The 16,278-nt window shown below is 40.5% G+C and overlaps 1 protein-coding gene across 2 annotated transcripts in view; it reads left to right on the top strand.

The window, feature by feature from the left end:
* PPM1H (protein phosphatase, Mg2+/Mn2+ dependent 1H) overlaps positions 1–16,278 on the top strand; it is a 216,989-nt gene that overhangs the window by 194,925 nt on the left and 5,786 nt on the right. The window contains exons 9-10 of one of the 2 annotated variants that reach the window (XM_044280559.1): positions 2,591–2,742; positions 5,471–13,785. In XM_044280559.1, coding sequence (XP_044136494.1) covers positions 2,591–2,742; positions 5,471–5,618 — 300 coding nt within the window. In that variant the 3' untranslated portion in view covers positions 5,619–13,785. Of the gene's footprint in view, positions 1–2,590; positions 2,743–5,470; positions 13,786–16,278 lie in introns of those variants that run through there. The other variant, XM_044280560.1, reaches the window with a different exon arrangement.

Here is a 16,278-nt window from a genome sequence, read left to right as displayed (position 1 = left end):
TTTGACACACATACACCTACCACCTGGAGTGTTCTTGATTGTTGTGAAGGGTGTTTTTTCTTCACCAGGAAAATAATTATTTGGTCAATCACCACAGTTGTTTTCCGTGGTCTTCCGGGTCTTTTGGTGTTGCTGAGCTCACCGGTGTGTTCCTTCTTTTTAAGAATGTTCCAAACTGTTGTTTTGGCCACGCCTAATGTTTTTGCTAGCTCTCTAATGGGTTTGTTTTGTTTTTTCCGCCTAATGATGGCTTGCTTCACTGATGGTGACAGCTCTTTGGATCTTATCTTGAGAGTTGACAGCAACAGATTCCAAATGCAAATAGCACACTTGAAATGAACTCTGGACCTTTTATCTGCTCATTGTAATTGGGATAATGAGGGAATAACACACACCTGGCCATTGAACAGCTGAGAAGCCAATGGTCCCATTACTTTTGGTCCCTTAACAAGTGGGAGGCACATATGCAAACTGTTGTAATTCCTACACCGTTCACCTGATTTGGATGTAAATACCCTCAAATTTAAAGATGACAGTCTGCAGTTAAAGCACATCTTGTTAGTTTCATTTCAAATCCATTGTGGTGGTGTATAGAGCCAAAAATGTTAGAATTGTGTCCATGTCCCAATATTTATGGACCTGACTGTACTTGCTACTTTGTGTTAGTCTATTACATAAAATCCCAATAAAATGCATCCAAGTTTCTGGGTGACCTTCTTCAGCATATGAGTCTTAAGGAAGTAGCATTGATGTCTGAGCATCCGAACAGATGGTCCTTTCCTTTTACTAAAATGGGTCAGGGCTACTGACAGGCCCTTTTTAAGTTTAATCTTTTGATCTCCTTGCTAGGTGTAGTAGTGCATCATTAACTGCAGTGTCTGCAAGTATAGTCGTGGCAGATACTGCTACCTCCCTGTCTCTACTTTTGTGAGGAGTCCTGCTGCCGCTTCTCTCATTCATTCACATAACACTTAGCTATAAAAGCGTGCAAATAACTGGCTGCTCTGCTAAGGAATGTAAACATATTTCAGAAAGTATGTAGATTATAAAAAAAAGAACCAGTTTTTGCAAATTTAGAAAGTGTTTAATGTTACAAATATGGGAGAAAGAGGCCAAATGTATTTTTACAGGAGTTGCCCGGTTTCAGGAAGAAACTGGACAACACTTGGGATATGCCTGCAATAACAAATAGACGTTCGTTTACTTAGCAGATGCTGAGCTGCCACTCTGGTTCTCCTAGCCAGGCTCTGTTGATCCGGTTGCAATAGTGCCATCTTGTCAACAACACATGCCTACTGCAGCCAATCATTGGCCTTTTCAGTGTACCGCTGAGACCAGTGATTGGCTGCAACCGTGTCAGGAGAACTTGGGCGCTGGCACGGGATCTTTCAGGTGATTCAGTGACTATGTTTTATTACCAGAATATCCCAATTGTTGTCCTCTTCATTTAATACATGAAAGCATACAAGCACGACTAATGATTTTACTGCGCACTGCATGTTTGTTTCTTGGTAGTGTCAAAAAAATTGGGAAAGCCTCTGTGCTATCCCTTAAATGTTAAATTGTGACATTAAATAAAAAACAAATACAAGGATTCCAGGAACTCTGCATTTCAGGCAAACATCTGAAAACGTGGAAGAAGAAAACGGGTCTATATTATAAACATTCCCTCCTTGCAGAGAGTGAAGAATGCAAAGAAGCATATTAAAACATATTAAATCCCAGCCGTCCTCTTCTGCCAAACACAGTACATGTTTAGACGAGTTTGTGGACCACAGATGCATTGCTGAATTGAAAGGATTAACCAGCATGTCTGACCAGGCGTTCTATTTCCAAATTGTGATACTGAATATAATTTTCCCTTGGCTGCCTTTGCTAAAGCCGTCATGCTTCTTTTAAATTACTGCTGTTCCTTAGGTTAATTAAAGTGCTATGCAAGCACTGTCTGATGGCTGTAAGGTTTAGAAGGGAATTAAAGTACTGCGCAATGACAGCTGGAATGCCAGCCCAGAGGATACTTAGTGGGGATGTTCAACAAAAGATTCATTTAGAAACTGAACGATGTGCGGAACAGGCCAGAGACAGTCTCTGGATTGTGTAAAGTCCACTAGTCAGTGTGTTAAATATTTAAAGGGGTATTTCGGTTGGTTAAAGTTATGCCCTATCCACAGGATCCCGGCAGCAGGACCCCCACTGATCAGAAGAACGGGGCCCCGTACCCCCTGCAGCTCCCCTGAAATGACCGGAGCGGCCGGTCGCACATGCGCACGGCCACTCTATTCATTTCTGTGGGAGTTTTCGTGATCGGTAGGGGTCCCTGCAGTAGGACCCCCACCGATCTAATAGTTATCCCCTATCCTGTCCTTCTTACCTGGAAGCACACTTTAGTGTATTCAACCTTATTTCCCAGAACCCAAAAACCGGTTAAGATTACTTTGTACGTTTGTTTAGACCAGGTCTCCTGATGACCTCTGCATGGACTTGTGTTATTGTATCATAACATGGAGGTATCAGACATATATAAGACCACATTCACACGTTAACAGTTTCTTTTTTTTTACATTGATATGTTGATTTTGTTTTACTATAGGTACGAGTTTATGATCTTTTGCAATATGAACATGGTGCAGATGATGTGCTGGTTTTGGCCACAGATGGCCTCTGGGATGTCTTATTAAATGAAGAAGTGTCTGAAGCCGTTACAAATTTTCTGGCTTGCTGCGATCCAGATGACCCTCAAAGGTGTGTATGGGTTGTTCTACTTTATAATTATTATTTATAATGCAGAATAAGATAAGTACTATATACACAACAAGCATGATAATGGTTAGGAGATGCACAATCTTGTCATGTAATGGCCAGTTGGCAAGCAAAGCAATGCCTCTTAGGGTACTTTCACACCAGCGTTTTTACTGGCTCCGGCAGGGTCCAGCAAAAATGCTTCTGTTACTGATAATATAACCATCTGCATCTGTTATGAACGGATCCGGTTGTATTATCTTTAACATAGCCAAGACGGATCCGTCATTAACTCCATTGAAAGTCAATGGATTCGTCCCCATTGACTTGCATTGGGGGTAATGCCGGATCCGTCTTGTTCCGAATCCCAGGACGGAAAGCAAAGTATATGATGCGGTTTGCTCTCTTATCTGGGAACACAACTAAACGTAACAGAATGCATTTTGGAGCATTCTGTTCTATTCAGTTCAGTTTTGTCCCCATTAACAATGAATGGGGACAAAACGGAAGCGTTTTTTTCCGGTATTGAGCCCCTATGACAGATCTTAATACCGGAAAACGTAAACGCTAGTGTGAAAGTTTCCTTAGACTTGCAGTACATTGTTTAGCCATGCTATAGCAGAGCAGGAGAAGCTGAGCAGATTGATATATATTTTTTGTGGGAACAGATTCAGTAAAACCTATATTTTTATTATTTACATACAAGTTTGCTTTTTCCACCTCCTGTGAACAGCTATCTGTACAGGAGGGAGAGGTTATCAGTGATTGATAGCATTTTATGTATAATTATGCATACATCTGATGTGCCTTATCGAGTATTTTCTATTAACCTTTCAAAACCTATACTCTACATCAGGGATGCCCAACCTGCGGCCCTCCAGCTGTTGTAAAATTACAACTCCCAGCATGCCTGGACAACCTACAGCTATCAGCCTACAGTAGGGCATGATGGGAGTTGTAGTTTTACAAAAGCTGGGAGGCCGCAGGTTGAGCATGCCTGCTCTACATTCATTACCTGTTGTTTTAGAATATCATATGTTTTTGGCGGGAAAACGTTCTGTTCAGTACTTGCATACAGATTGGGAAGCCGTGCCCCAGGGTGCAGAGCAATTTGTATTATACACCAATCGGTCATAACATTAAAAACACTGATGTGGGAAGTAAATAATATAGATTATCTTGGGACAATTGCATCTGTCAAGTGGTAGGATATATTAGGTGGCAAGGGAACAGCAGTTCTAGAGGTTGACGTGTTGGAAGCAAGAAGAACGTGCAAACACAATGATCTGAACGAATTTGACAAGGGCCAAAATGTGATGTCTAGACAACAGCAGAAAATATTTCCAAAATTACAGGTCTTTTGGAGTGTTCCCAGTATGCATCAGTTAGTACCTACCAAAAGTTGTCCAAGGAAGGACCACCAGTGAACTTTCTTCAAAGTTATGGGAACCCAAGGTTTATGGATGCACGTGGGAAGCAAAGGCTAGCCAAACTGGTTCAATCCCACAGAAGAACTACTATAGCACAAACTGCTGAAAGCGCTAATGCTGGCCATTTTAGAACGGTGTCAGTAGAGACAGTGCATACTAGTCAGACTGCCCATGCTGACTCTTCCGCCTTTGAATGTGCCTACAGTTGGCACATGAGCTCAGAATTGCACAATGGATGCAGGACAGGACACCAGACATAGTGTGATGCTCTGGCAATGTTCTGCTAGGAACCCATGGGTTGTGGCATTCATCTGGATGTTACTTTAACATGAACCACCTACCTAAACCAATTTCACAACTCTATTTACAACAGTATTTCCTAATGTCAGTGGCTTCTTTCAGCAGGATAATGTGCCCTTCCACACTGCATACATTATTGAGGAATGGTTTGAGGAACATTCATTTACCCATATCTCAATCTATTCAAGCATCTGTGGGATATGCTGGAAAACAAGTTTGATCCATGACAGACGCATCTCACAATTTACAGGACTTAAAGTATCTGCTGCCAATGTCTTGGTGCCTGATACTACAAGGCAGCTTCAGAGGTCTTGTGGAGTCCATGCCTCAACGGGTCAGAGCTGCTTTGGTAGTACAAGGAGGAACTACAGAGTATTAGTTTGAATGTTATGCCTGATCTTTGTACATACCACATTTATTCTGTATTAAACATATTTGTTATAACCCATAGAAAGCCTTAGCCTTCTCTACAAAGATGTAAGTAAAATATGTCAGATAGAGTTGTCAGCAAAATCATGGATTATGCCTGGCAAATATCCATGTTTAACATTTTATAGAGATAGATTTTGCTTTGTCCATTAACTGCCCATTTTTCACCTGATGTTGGTTCCTTAGATGATCTATCTTTAGGAATGGCCATACATGTCAGATCAGTGTGGGTCTGACCCACTGTACCCTCACAATTAGCAAAGTTCGTGGTCCTCATCATTGTGGCTCCTGCCTACAGACGGCCAGCTTTACACATCACAAGTAGCTTCATATTGAAATAAAATTGCTCTTTTAAGTAAATCAAATGCTGGGCTTTTTTTTTTTCTTCTAGAGGTTTATTCACAAAAGAGCCTACAGAATGTAGAAACCATTATTAAATAATAAATGATCTTGTCTTTAATCCACTCTAAGTGCTTATATGATCAATACAAGGCAAAGGTCCCAGAAAGTCATAGCAGTAATATTTATCTGCAGGAAAGTGTTCTATAATTTATGGTCCTCTCTTTTGGCAGGTACACGCTAGCTGCTCAGGATCTGGTGATGCGTGCTAGAGGTGTCCTGAAAGACAGAGGTTGGAGGATATCAAATGACAGGCTGGGCTCAGGAGATGACATCTCTGTGTACGTCATCCCATTGATACACAGCAATAAACTGACATGAAGGAATCGGCTACAAGTGCAGGGAATGTTATGTTATTATGTACTGTTAACATGTTGTCAATATCACTACTGAAATAAGGCATTGCACAATCACCTTATTGTGCATTTGGACCTCAGAGCATATGTAATGCTGCTAATGTGTTATGTCTTGTGTTGTACTCTAAGGGTACGTCCAAATGTGGATTTTCCACTGCAGAATTGTGACTTTTAGTAGCATCTTACAGTAGCAGCGAAGTGGATGAGATTGCAAAAAAAAATAAAAATAATAAATCTCATCCACGTGCCACAAATCTCAGGTGGAAAGTGATGTGCGGATGGATTTTAAGTGTGCACCATGTAAATTTATGCTGCCGATTTCCACCATTAGATTTCACCCTTTGCAAAGCTTAGGGTGAAATTTGCTATATAATGTGCAAGAAATCCGCATCATGGGAAAATCCACTGCAGAATTTGTATTGCTCTGTCACTGTACCCTAAAGCTACCTGCACACGTTGCAGATTACGCATGTTTTTTTCTGCGCAGATTCTCATGTAGAAAAAAATACAGAACCAGCAATGTGAATAAGATTAGACAAATCTCATGTACGCTTTGCTTTCTTCTTCCGTGCGGAAGTTGACCTGCTGTGTGGATTTTGAAATCCACAGCATGTCAATTGTGCAATTTTACCCTTTTCAATGGAAGGGTGAGATCTGTGGAAAAACCGCATCAAATCCGCAACAAAATCCACAGGTAACATATGCAGATTTTGTGCGGAAACGCACAGGAATTAATGCGGAATTTCTGCTAGTCTACCTGCACCCGTGTACAGGTAGTCTTAGGGTGTTTTGACACACGTAGTCAGAGCCATAAGTGGATTAAACAAAATGAGAAAAAAAAGCTAATATTTATTCTCCCACTGGATCCATCTCCAGCATTGGCTCAAAAAGCTGTATCAAAAATTGCAGTGGCTTTTTTCCCCAAAAAATAATGTGTGAAACCAGCATAAAGATCAAAACCTTGTTTTAGTTTCCTTATGCTGCCACATAATTTTTAACATTAAAATACTGTCAGTTAAATTAAATATTTCCCAATGCCAGCAACTGTACTAAACTAACAAACTAAGTGATACTTTTTCTTTCCTGGCGATGTCTGCTCTCTTTACTGCAGCAGTGACATCCCGTTGACTGCAGCCAATCACCAGTAATTGGATGCACAGTGACCTGGTGTATGAGAGACCACCGCTGCAGCCGGGAAGATGGCGTTAGTGCTGCAGGAGTGGAGTGCAATGCTGGAAGCAGCAGGGAGGAAAGTTTATATTAGTACATTTACTTAGTCTGGGAAACATTAAAGGGATATTCCCATCTGAGACAATGGTGGCATATCGCTAGGATATGCCCCCATTGTCTGATCGAGAACGTGGCCTGCAAAGTGGTGGCTGGAAGACCCCAGGTTTCCCCAGTCCGGCCACCACCAATTGCTCTCCCCATAGATATGAATGGGAGCGCGCCACGCTTGCGCGGCCTCCGCTCCCATTCATTTCTATGGGGCCGATGGAAATAGCCTTTTTTCAGCGGCCCCATAGAACTGGATGGAGGGTAGCTGCTCATGCACGGTGCGCCCTGCTTCACTTTGCCGGCTGCATTTACGAAATAGGTGCAAGGTCCCAGAGGTGGGATCCTCACTTATCAGACAATGGGGGCATATCTTCAACATTTGGATGGTGAAGTGTATGAGGTTAATCCATCTAGACATCTCCTACAAGTGTACCTTTACTTATAAATCGGCATTTACCAGGTGCTTTTAGACTTGGTTTCTGTATGTTTTTAACAGGATTGCCAACCGTCCATAAATTCATTGACAGTCCAAAAATAGGCCAGTGTCCATATTATAAAGTAGATGCATTTTTTTGAAGCTTGTAATTATCATGTTTACAGTAATGCTGCTAATGTGTATCTGAGCTATAGCCATATCTCATACCTTCTTTATTTTCCAGTTAGTAAAAATATTGGTTGTCCGTAAGATAAAAGGAGGTCGCCGTACATCGTTGGAGAACTCGTTCAGAGAACCCAGTAGCATGTCTTGCCCAATGTCCATTGTATCTGCTGGAATAAATTCACATGTGCTCAGTGTCCCAGGTTTCCATATGCAGCATGTAACTTAGAAACTAGCGAGATGATTGTGATTTTCTACACTTCCACCCTAGCGTGCAGCATGGACATTGGGCAGTTCATAATCTGAGCTGACAGAATGTTGTAATTAGATTCGTATTTATAATGTGGTTCACGTAGTAAGGTTTATTTGTCTTTCAACCAGGAACCATTAGTGCTTCCATTCCTAAAAACCAGTTTTAGGGTACATGCATTTTAATAGAGGAGGATGACTACTACACCCATCATTCTGTACCTAGAGCTTACAATTAACCACTTGGGTCTACAACCTTTTGTGAATGTGGTCTTTATTTTTAGAATCTATTAACTGGAGTTTTTTTTGCTTTATGTGAAGTCCAGAAGCACTGGAGAACAGTTGCTACATTGCAGCTATGTGGCTCCACTGAATGCTGTCATTAGAGAGTGCGTCTGACATTTATAGTTATAAATGACACTATGGACTGTTACATGTGGCATCAGGTTAATAGTCCCTAGCGTGTCTTGATATGAAGAATCATATAAGTAGTGTTTGGTATTTCTAACAGATATTAGATCCCTCCATACCCACCAACTATGTGTTACATAAGACCTTACAACCCCCATCTGTTTGTGCCTAAGGAATTTATTAATGCTGCATGCTACTTCAGGTTTGAAGATTGTAGTTGCTTCATTTTCATCTTCATGTATCCATACCATACCGAGAAAGCCATTTAATGTTCACATACGAGCTGATAATATCAGAGTCATTCAGAGGACATAAATGTGTCATCAAGCTCACGGATTCTTGATGGTATTATTGAAGCCAAGTTTAGCTTCAGCCTGGACAGGATAGATAATCACATTAGATTTATATTGCACTCAATATATCTCTGGCACCAGATAAATTGAATTCTTGTGACAGATTACGGTAAGCAGTATTTCATCAATACTCATCGCTTTTCTTTTGCATCCAGTTGTTCTTCCATTTTGTAACTAGTAATGTATTTATCTCCTAAATACTTCCTTATGGGGGTTGTCCAAGCCCACAGCAGTATTACTTATGGCCCCGAAAGTGCCCAGCCTAAAGGGAAAAAAAAAAAAGCCACTTAACTATTCACTGGTGCTGTGATCTATATCTAAAGGTGCCTTCTCTACTGCTTCTGGTCCCTTGAGGACCAGAAGTGTGATGTCCTCTCTTCGGTGATGTGCTCCACTACAGCCACTCACTGACTGACCCCAGAGGTGACGTGTCTCCAAACAGCATGTGACTGCTGAGGCCATTAAATGGCTGCAGTGGTGTATGTGACAACGAACGGGGCATCACATTTCCAGGCCACAGAATTTTTTTTCTTTGGACCGGGTAAATTTGTTGTAGGGGTCAGAAAACAAAAATCCTTATGCCAGAACATTCTTCATGGAAAGATTGTATGTGTAAACCTGCCCATCTTCTTTCCAGACAGTGATGAACTGTCATCTAAAATGATTGTTTGTTGTACAATTTACCCAATTAACAGTCGTATTGGTGGAAATGGTCTGTTTTGATAAGATTTAGGCTAATATGTATAGTCTCCTTTACCGTCCGAGGCTGTATGGCTTGGAATACAGACCCAAGTTAGATGATATATTGCAATTGTTACAGTAAGTGCTCAGATTAAAGGCTGGATATAAACAGTTCTCATGTACTGTAAATTCAGCTACATATATAATTTAAACAAAAGACTACTAGTGGATTACTAACTGATAGCAGAATGTGCATTTTATACTCTGGAGGAGGGCAGTATCATATATACAAATTGCCCACATTCTGTAGGTTAATATTATATATACTATGGCATATGCAGTGACTTACCAGTTGACTGGAAGGTGCTATTTGACCAAGTCTATGTTGGTTTCTAGTCGGAATTTATTTTTCCTTCCTTCATTACTGTACTAGTACCAATACTCATTTGTCGTATTTGATATAATTAATGTATCTCAAGATTTCAGATCAATTAAATGAAATAACACACCTCACAGCTCCGTCACACAAATTCCTACAAATAATGTCATTACCTAAATTTGGTGTAACATCAACTAATCATTTTTGGCCATTTTTAATAGTGAACCGAGGTATCTGCACCAGAAACAAATACCGTAGTTCTTTTTAATGTTGCCAATGCTGAGTTAAAAGAAATTCCAGTTTTACCGAATCTACCCCTAACCTAGATTTAATGTATGTTTTACATTTCCTCTTCTAAAAGATTATATAATCTACATGTTTAAACCAGCTGCATAATAAATTCCAAGAATTTCTTGGAATTTAATTTCGAAACACATTAGTGAAATGCATTCAAGTTCGAAAGACTGGCTTGTCTTGTTGGAATTAGGGTGAGGCTTTTTATGTCCCTTTTGTAATGTTCTAAAACGCATTGTCTTGTTCGTGATTTATGTGGAGCAGCAGAGCACAAGTATCTTTTGTATTCTGGCACTGATTGTCTCTTCCACCCATTTCCAGTCTGATTCCTCAGCCTTCTCTTCTCTTATAATATTATTTCTTACAAACTGCCTTCCATTCACAGCAAACATTCATCTGATTTTGCATGGCATGGAATTGATCATTGATCGATATGTATATATTGATTAGTAGAGCTGCTATTTTTTTACCTTTTAAAAAATGCTTGAGGCACTTTCAGGCAGTGGCTGCGACTATTACTGCTAATTAGTACTATTAGTACTCAATGCAAGGGATTGAGTTTTAAGATATGCAGTACACCAGCTGTTAAAACCACCTACCTAATATTGTGTAGGTCCTCTGACCCATCAAGACATGGACTCCACAAGACCTCTGAGGGGGTCATTTCAGTTCAGTATGTTATGAGGTGGGTCCTCCTTAGGGTATACTATTGCCTTGAAGGTGTGTACTTGGTCTGCCACAATGTTTAGGTAAGTGGTTTGTGTCAAAGTGACATCCACACGATTACTAAGACCCATGGTTCCCTAGCAGAACATTGCCCAGAACATCACACTGCCTCTGCCAAATTGCCTTCATCTTATATTGTATCCTGGTGCCATCTCTTCTCCAGTTAAGCTACATAAGCATAATGTGAAAGAAAGCACAATTCATGAGACCAAGCCACCCACATCCATTGCTCCTTGCTCCAGTTTAGTTCCTAATTTCAGCTGCCCAATCTAGGCAGTAGATGCCCAATCTTTTGGCGGTAGACATAGGCACTCTGGAGGTCAACATAGGCACTCTGACTAGTCTGCAGCAATGCAGCTCCATACATGAGTGAGGTTGCCATTTGATCAAAATGTGAGCCAAGAACCTCAAAGTATAGCAACTATGCTATTTAAAATAATATAAATATTACCTGTTTGCATATATCTTAAATCTTAAATCTTACATCTGTTGCATCTTTGCATTTTGTTTGCACTTGGTGCTCTGATATCTTTCTTTCATAGCAATTTATGCTACATTAGCTTTATTGTGGGATTGGACCAGACGGACTAGCTTTAATCTGCACATGCATAAGTGACTCTAGGGCACCCAGAGTGTGCCAGACACATCCATTTTACAAGAGAAATAGTAACACCCAGTTTTCAATTTATTTAAAATGCAGAGTTATAAGAGAAGATGCTCCATGGGAAACAGGCGTTACTAAGAGGAGGGTTTAATGTTATGACTGATCTGTGTACAATACAGTAATATAGTATACTGATAGAATTACTAATATGTAGATTGTACTGCTTTATTTATTGCTCTTTTAGAGAAGATTTTAGGCTAGCCATTGAAGAACTGAGAAGTCAGCAGTAGAAAAGGTTGTACTTATACTAATATGTTACAGCAAGTCTATATAGTAAGAAACTGAAAAGAAATGCTTTCCATCCACAGATAAAATTATTGTGCAACAGAGCATTTTATTATTATTTTTTATTATTTTTATTGCAACTTTCACAGCATTTGATAACTGTTAAATAGGTATTTTAGGAAATAAATATTGTGGACCTATCCTCAGGATAGGTCATCAGCTTCTGATGCAGTGGGGAACCCAATCCCAACACCCCCACTGATCAACTGTTTGCAGCCTCTTCTTTCTATTCGAAGCACAGCGCTTAATAGGGGCTTTGCTTGGTATTGCAGCTCAATCCCATTCACTTGAATGGGATAGAGCTATATAAAGGCTATCTAAACAATGGATGTGACATCATGAGCTTAAGAAGAAGCTGCCTTTTGAAACAGCTGGTCCAAGGGGTCAGAAGTCATATTCTACCGATAATGATTATCTATAATGAGTAGAGGTCATTAATATTGGGATCCTGGAAACCCCCTTTAAAGGGTTTCTCCAGGACTAAGCAGTTGATTTATCCTTAGGATAGGTCATCAGTATTAGAACGGCAGGGGTCTCACTCCCAGAAACCCAGCTGATCAGGTGCCGGATACAGACACTGGAACTTCAAAGCTCCGTCCACCCTGTCTGGGGATGGTTACAGTAGCGCTACTCCCAATCAGGTGACAGCAGTCACAGTGCCATAGTGCGACATTATGTAGAACAAATAAAATTTGCATGCCTACTGTATCACTGTTAGGCTCTGTGCCCGTGGTTCCATGTAGCTGTCATATATTTGGTGTTCCAGAATCCCTTCGTCAGAGATCAGGAAAATCTTTGTAACTGAAAGTCTCAGAGGATAGGATCCGATGCTGTCCTTGGCATGAAATATATAGCTATAGTTGAATTCTGCTGGTTTTCAGACCCTTCAGTGAATTTCCATTTTCTGTTCTTATTACTCATTTAATGCATTCAGCATGTTACATCACACTGTACAGAAACTTTATCCAAACTGTAACCTTTTCCCAAGACATTACAGTGTTACTACAGCAAACTGGAACACCATCTAAAACACATTTCTTAAGAAGTGCGTTAATCTAAATGTTTGGGAAGGAAAACCACAAGCACAAAATATGCATACAGACAGGCGAAGGAGTATTAAAATCTTATGAGCAGCCAACGTTCTTGTTTTCTTGTACTAATTACTGTTTCTAAGCAAGAAGGTGTCAAATCCTTGAATTGGTTCAAGTTCACCTCTCTTAAAGGAGTTCTCATCTGAGACAATGAGAGCATATCGCTAGGATATACCCTCATTGTCTGATAGGTGCGGATCCCAGCGGCTCGAGAACGGAGCAAGCCAAAGTGGTGGCTGGAGGAGGACCCCGGTCCGGCCACGACCAAGCGCTCTCCCCATAGAAGTTAATGGTAGACACAGTGCATGACAGGCAACCACTCCTATTCACTTCTATGAGCCCGACGGGAATAGCTTACCCAACCCTCGGCTATTTTCGGCAGCACCATAGAAATGAATGGTGCCGGAAAAGCACATACACAGCCGCCCTTCGGACCCATAGAAGTGAATAAGAGTGGTGGCCCGTCATGCACTGTGTGCTACCATTAACTTCTATGGGGAGAGCTCTTGGTGGTGGCCGGACCGGAGTCCTCCAGCCACCACTTTTGCCTGCTCAGTTCTGGAGCTGCACCTATCAGACAATGGGTGCATATCCTAGCGATATGCCCCCATTTTTTCAGATGAGAATACCCCTTAAGGGTTCCAAAAGTATGTGGGATATGATGTTTGTTTGATATTGCAACATTGTTTCACTGGAAAAACATCCAGCAAATTTCCCCTTTTTTTTCCCGGCCTGCTTTTTCATATAAGTATGTAGAATTCTTACTGTAATTATCATGTGGCATTTTAAGGATTCTTGTGTAGGACTGCTTTACTCATACTTTTTATTCCATTTGCTGTTATGTTTTACATTGCTTGACCAAAAGTGTAGATGGTGGTTGTAATTTAAATGAAGTCTGTTTGTAAATGTCGTATTATGCACCAAATGGATGTAAATGAATGAAATAATGTCCCAGCCTCTTTTGTGACTGTGAAATAAGTCTTTTGTAGCCGGGAGAAAAAAAGTTTAGTACTTGATTTTATGTGTTTAGAAGTGTATTTAAAGTGATGCATTTACAACAGGAATAATAAAATCTATCTAAGTTTTAAAAATTAAGTACAAAATATAAATGTATATAGCTAAACTCCCTGTGCCTGTTTTTCATTAATTGTGGATTGTATTTTGTGTTTGCTGTAAACATTTCTGAGAAATGAAGATGACAACAAGACTAATTATATTTCAGAAATACTTCTCTCCATTCATAAAAATTAAATGAAGTAAAAAAAGAGATATATATATATATATATATATATATATTATATACATATAATATACACACACATACAGTACTGACCAAAAGTTTGGACACACCTTCTCATTCAAAGAGTTTTCTTTATTTTCATGACTATGAAGGCATCAAAACTATGAATTAACACATGTGGAATTATATACATAACAAACAAGTGTGAAACAACTGGAAATATGTCATATTCTAGGTTCTTCAAAGTAGCCACCTTTTGCTTTGATTACTGCTTTGCACACTCTTGGCATTCTCTTGATGAGCTTCAAGAGGTAGTCACCTGAAATGATCTTCCAACAGTCTTGAAGGACTTCCCAGAGATGCTTAGTACTTGTTCGCCCTTTTGCCTTCACTCTGCGGTCCAGCTCACCCCAAACCATCTCGATTGGGTTCAGGTCCGGTGACTGTGGAGGCCAGGTCATCTGGCGCAGCACCCCATCACTCTCCTTCATGGTGAAATAGCCCTTACTTTCAAAGTTTTCCCAATTTTTCGGCTGACTGACTGACCTTCATTTCTTAAAGTAATGATGGCCACTCGTTTTTCTATACTTAGCTGCTTTTTTCTTGCCATAATACAAATTCTAACAGTCTATTCAGTAGGACTATCAGCTGTGTATCCACCTAACTTCTCCTCAACGCAACAGATGGTCCCAACCCCATTTATCCATTTATAAGGCAAGAAATCTCACTTATTAAACCTGACAGGGCACACCTGTGAAGTGAAAACCATTTCAGGTCACTACCTCTTGAAGCTCATCAAGAGAATGCCAAGAGTGTGCAAAGTAGTAATCAAAGCAAAAGGTGGCTACTTTGAAGAACCTAGAATATGACATATTTTCAGTTGTTTCAAACTTGTTTGTTATGTATATAATTCCACATGTGTTAATTCATAGTTTTGATGCCTTCAGTGTGAATCTACAATTTTCATAGTCATGAAAATAAAGAAAACTTGAATGAGAAGGTGTGTCCAAACTTTTGGTCTGTACTGTACATCTAGGCTAGAAAACAGTTAACTCACGGTTTTATATTATTGCACTTGCAGATTTTACTGGGGAAGCAACTAGGGAAAAAACAAAAAAACAATGACTGTATGTGATGACTGTGGTACTAGATTCATTTAGACAACCAACCATGTGGTTTTATGGTTCACATTTAAATTTTTGGGGAAAAAAATAATGTTCATCAGATGCAAATAATAAAATGCCATATGATACACAATATTGTAGATTTATGGATGAAGATAATCCAGAAGGTCCATTGTAGGTCCTGTCATCAGCACTAAGGTTGCTACAGTAGCACTTGAGCCAGCTACCAAAGTAGCCAAATATTACAAATAAGCTATTATCTGAATAGTTAGACCAAAATGTGTACATTGTATTGGAGGAGATTTATCAAACTGGTGTAAAGAAAAACTGGCTTAGTTGCCCATAGCAACCAATCAGATTCTGCCTTTTGTTTTCCAAAGGAGCTGTAAAAAAAATAAAAGGTGGAATCTGGTTGGTTGCGATGGCCAACTAAGGCAGCTCTTCTCCCCCATTGTGTTATGCTTGAGGAGGTGGTGCAACACTTGAGGATTTTGTGTATGATACAGTCATTCCATAAACGCCAAATACAAATTCCCTGTGTCATGGACCAGGCCCCCAGGCCCAGCCCTAGGGATAACTCAATGTATCAGTGTTAAGACCAGATCAGTGTGGATCCTCTGTGTCAGCTGATAGAGGACTGGCAATTTGTCCAATATTGCTGACTCTCAGAGTCAGGACCTTGGTGTCTGTACCTGTTACCTTGAATGCAGCTACCTGCAGTAGTGTGAACAGAGTCCAACAAAGGCAGAATAAAGGAACAGATGGTCTGTACTGGCAGACAGTATTCAAAAGTCACTTGACAGATACAGGCAACACAAAGTTCAGAGCAATATAGCATGCAGATATAAGCAGTCTCATAGGCAGTGCAGGGTCAGGATCCAGGCAGACTTACAGGAGGAGATGGGCAGATGCGTAGTCAGGCAGTGCAGATATAAGCAGTCTCGTTGTCAGGCAGTGCAGGGTCTGGATCCAGGCAGACTTACAGGAGGAGATGGGCAGATGCGTAGTGAGGCAGTGCAGATATAAGCAGTCTCGTTGTCAGGCAGTGCAGGGTCTGGATCCAGGCAGACTTATAGGAGGAGATGGGCAGACGCTTAGTCAGGCAGTGCAGAGGTCTATAATCCAGGTGATCCAATAAACAGATGGCAGGAAGATGCGTAGTCAAATGAAGCGGAGGTCAGAATCCAGGAAATCCAATAAACAGACACAGTGGGATGCTTCAGCGGGAGTCAAGAGGTACAACAACCACGCT

The sequence above is a fragment of the Bufo gargarizans genome, chromosome 2 (assembly GCF_014858855.1).
Source record: "Bufo gargarizans isolate SCDJY-AF-19 chromosome 2, ASM1485885v1, whole genome shotgun sequence".
In the NCBI taxonomy this organism is placed as follows: domain Eukaryota; kingdom Metazoa; phylum Chordata; class Amphibia; order Anura; family Bufonidae; genus Bufo; species Bufo gargarizans.
This window is presented reverse-complemented; position numbering and strand designations above follow the sequence as displayed.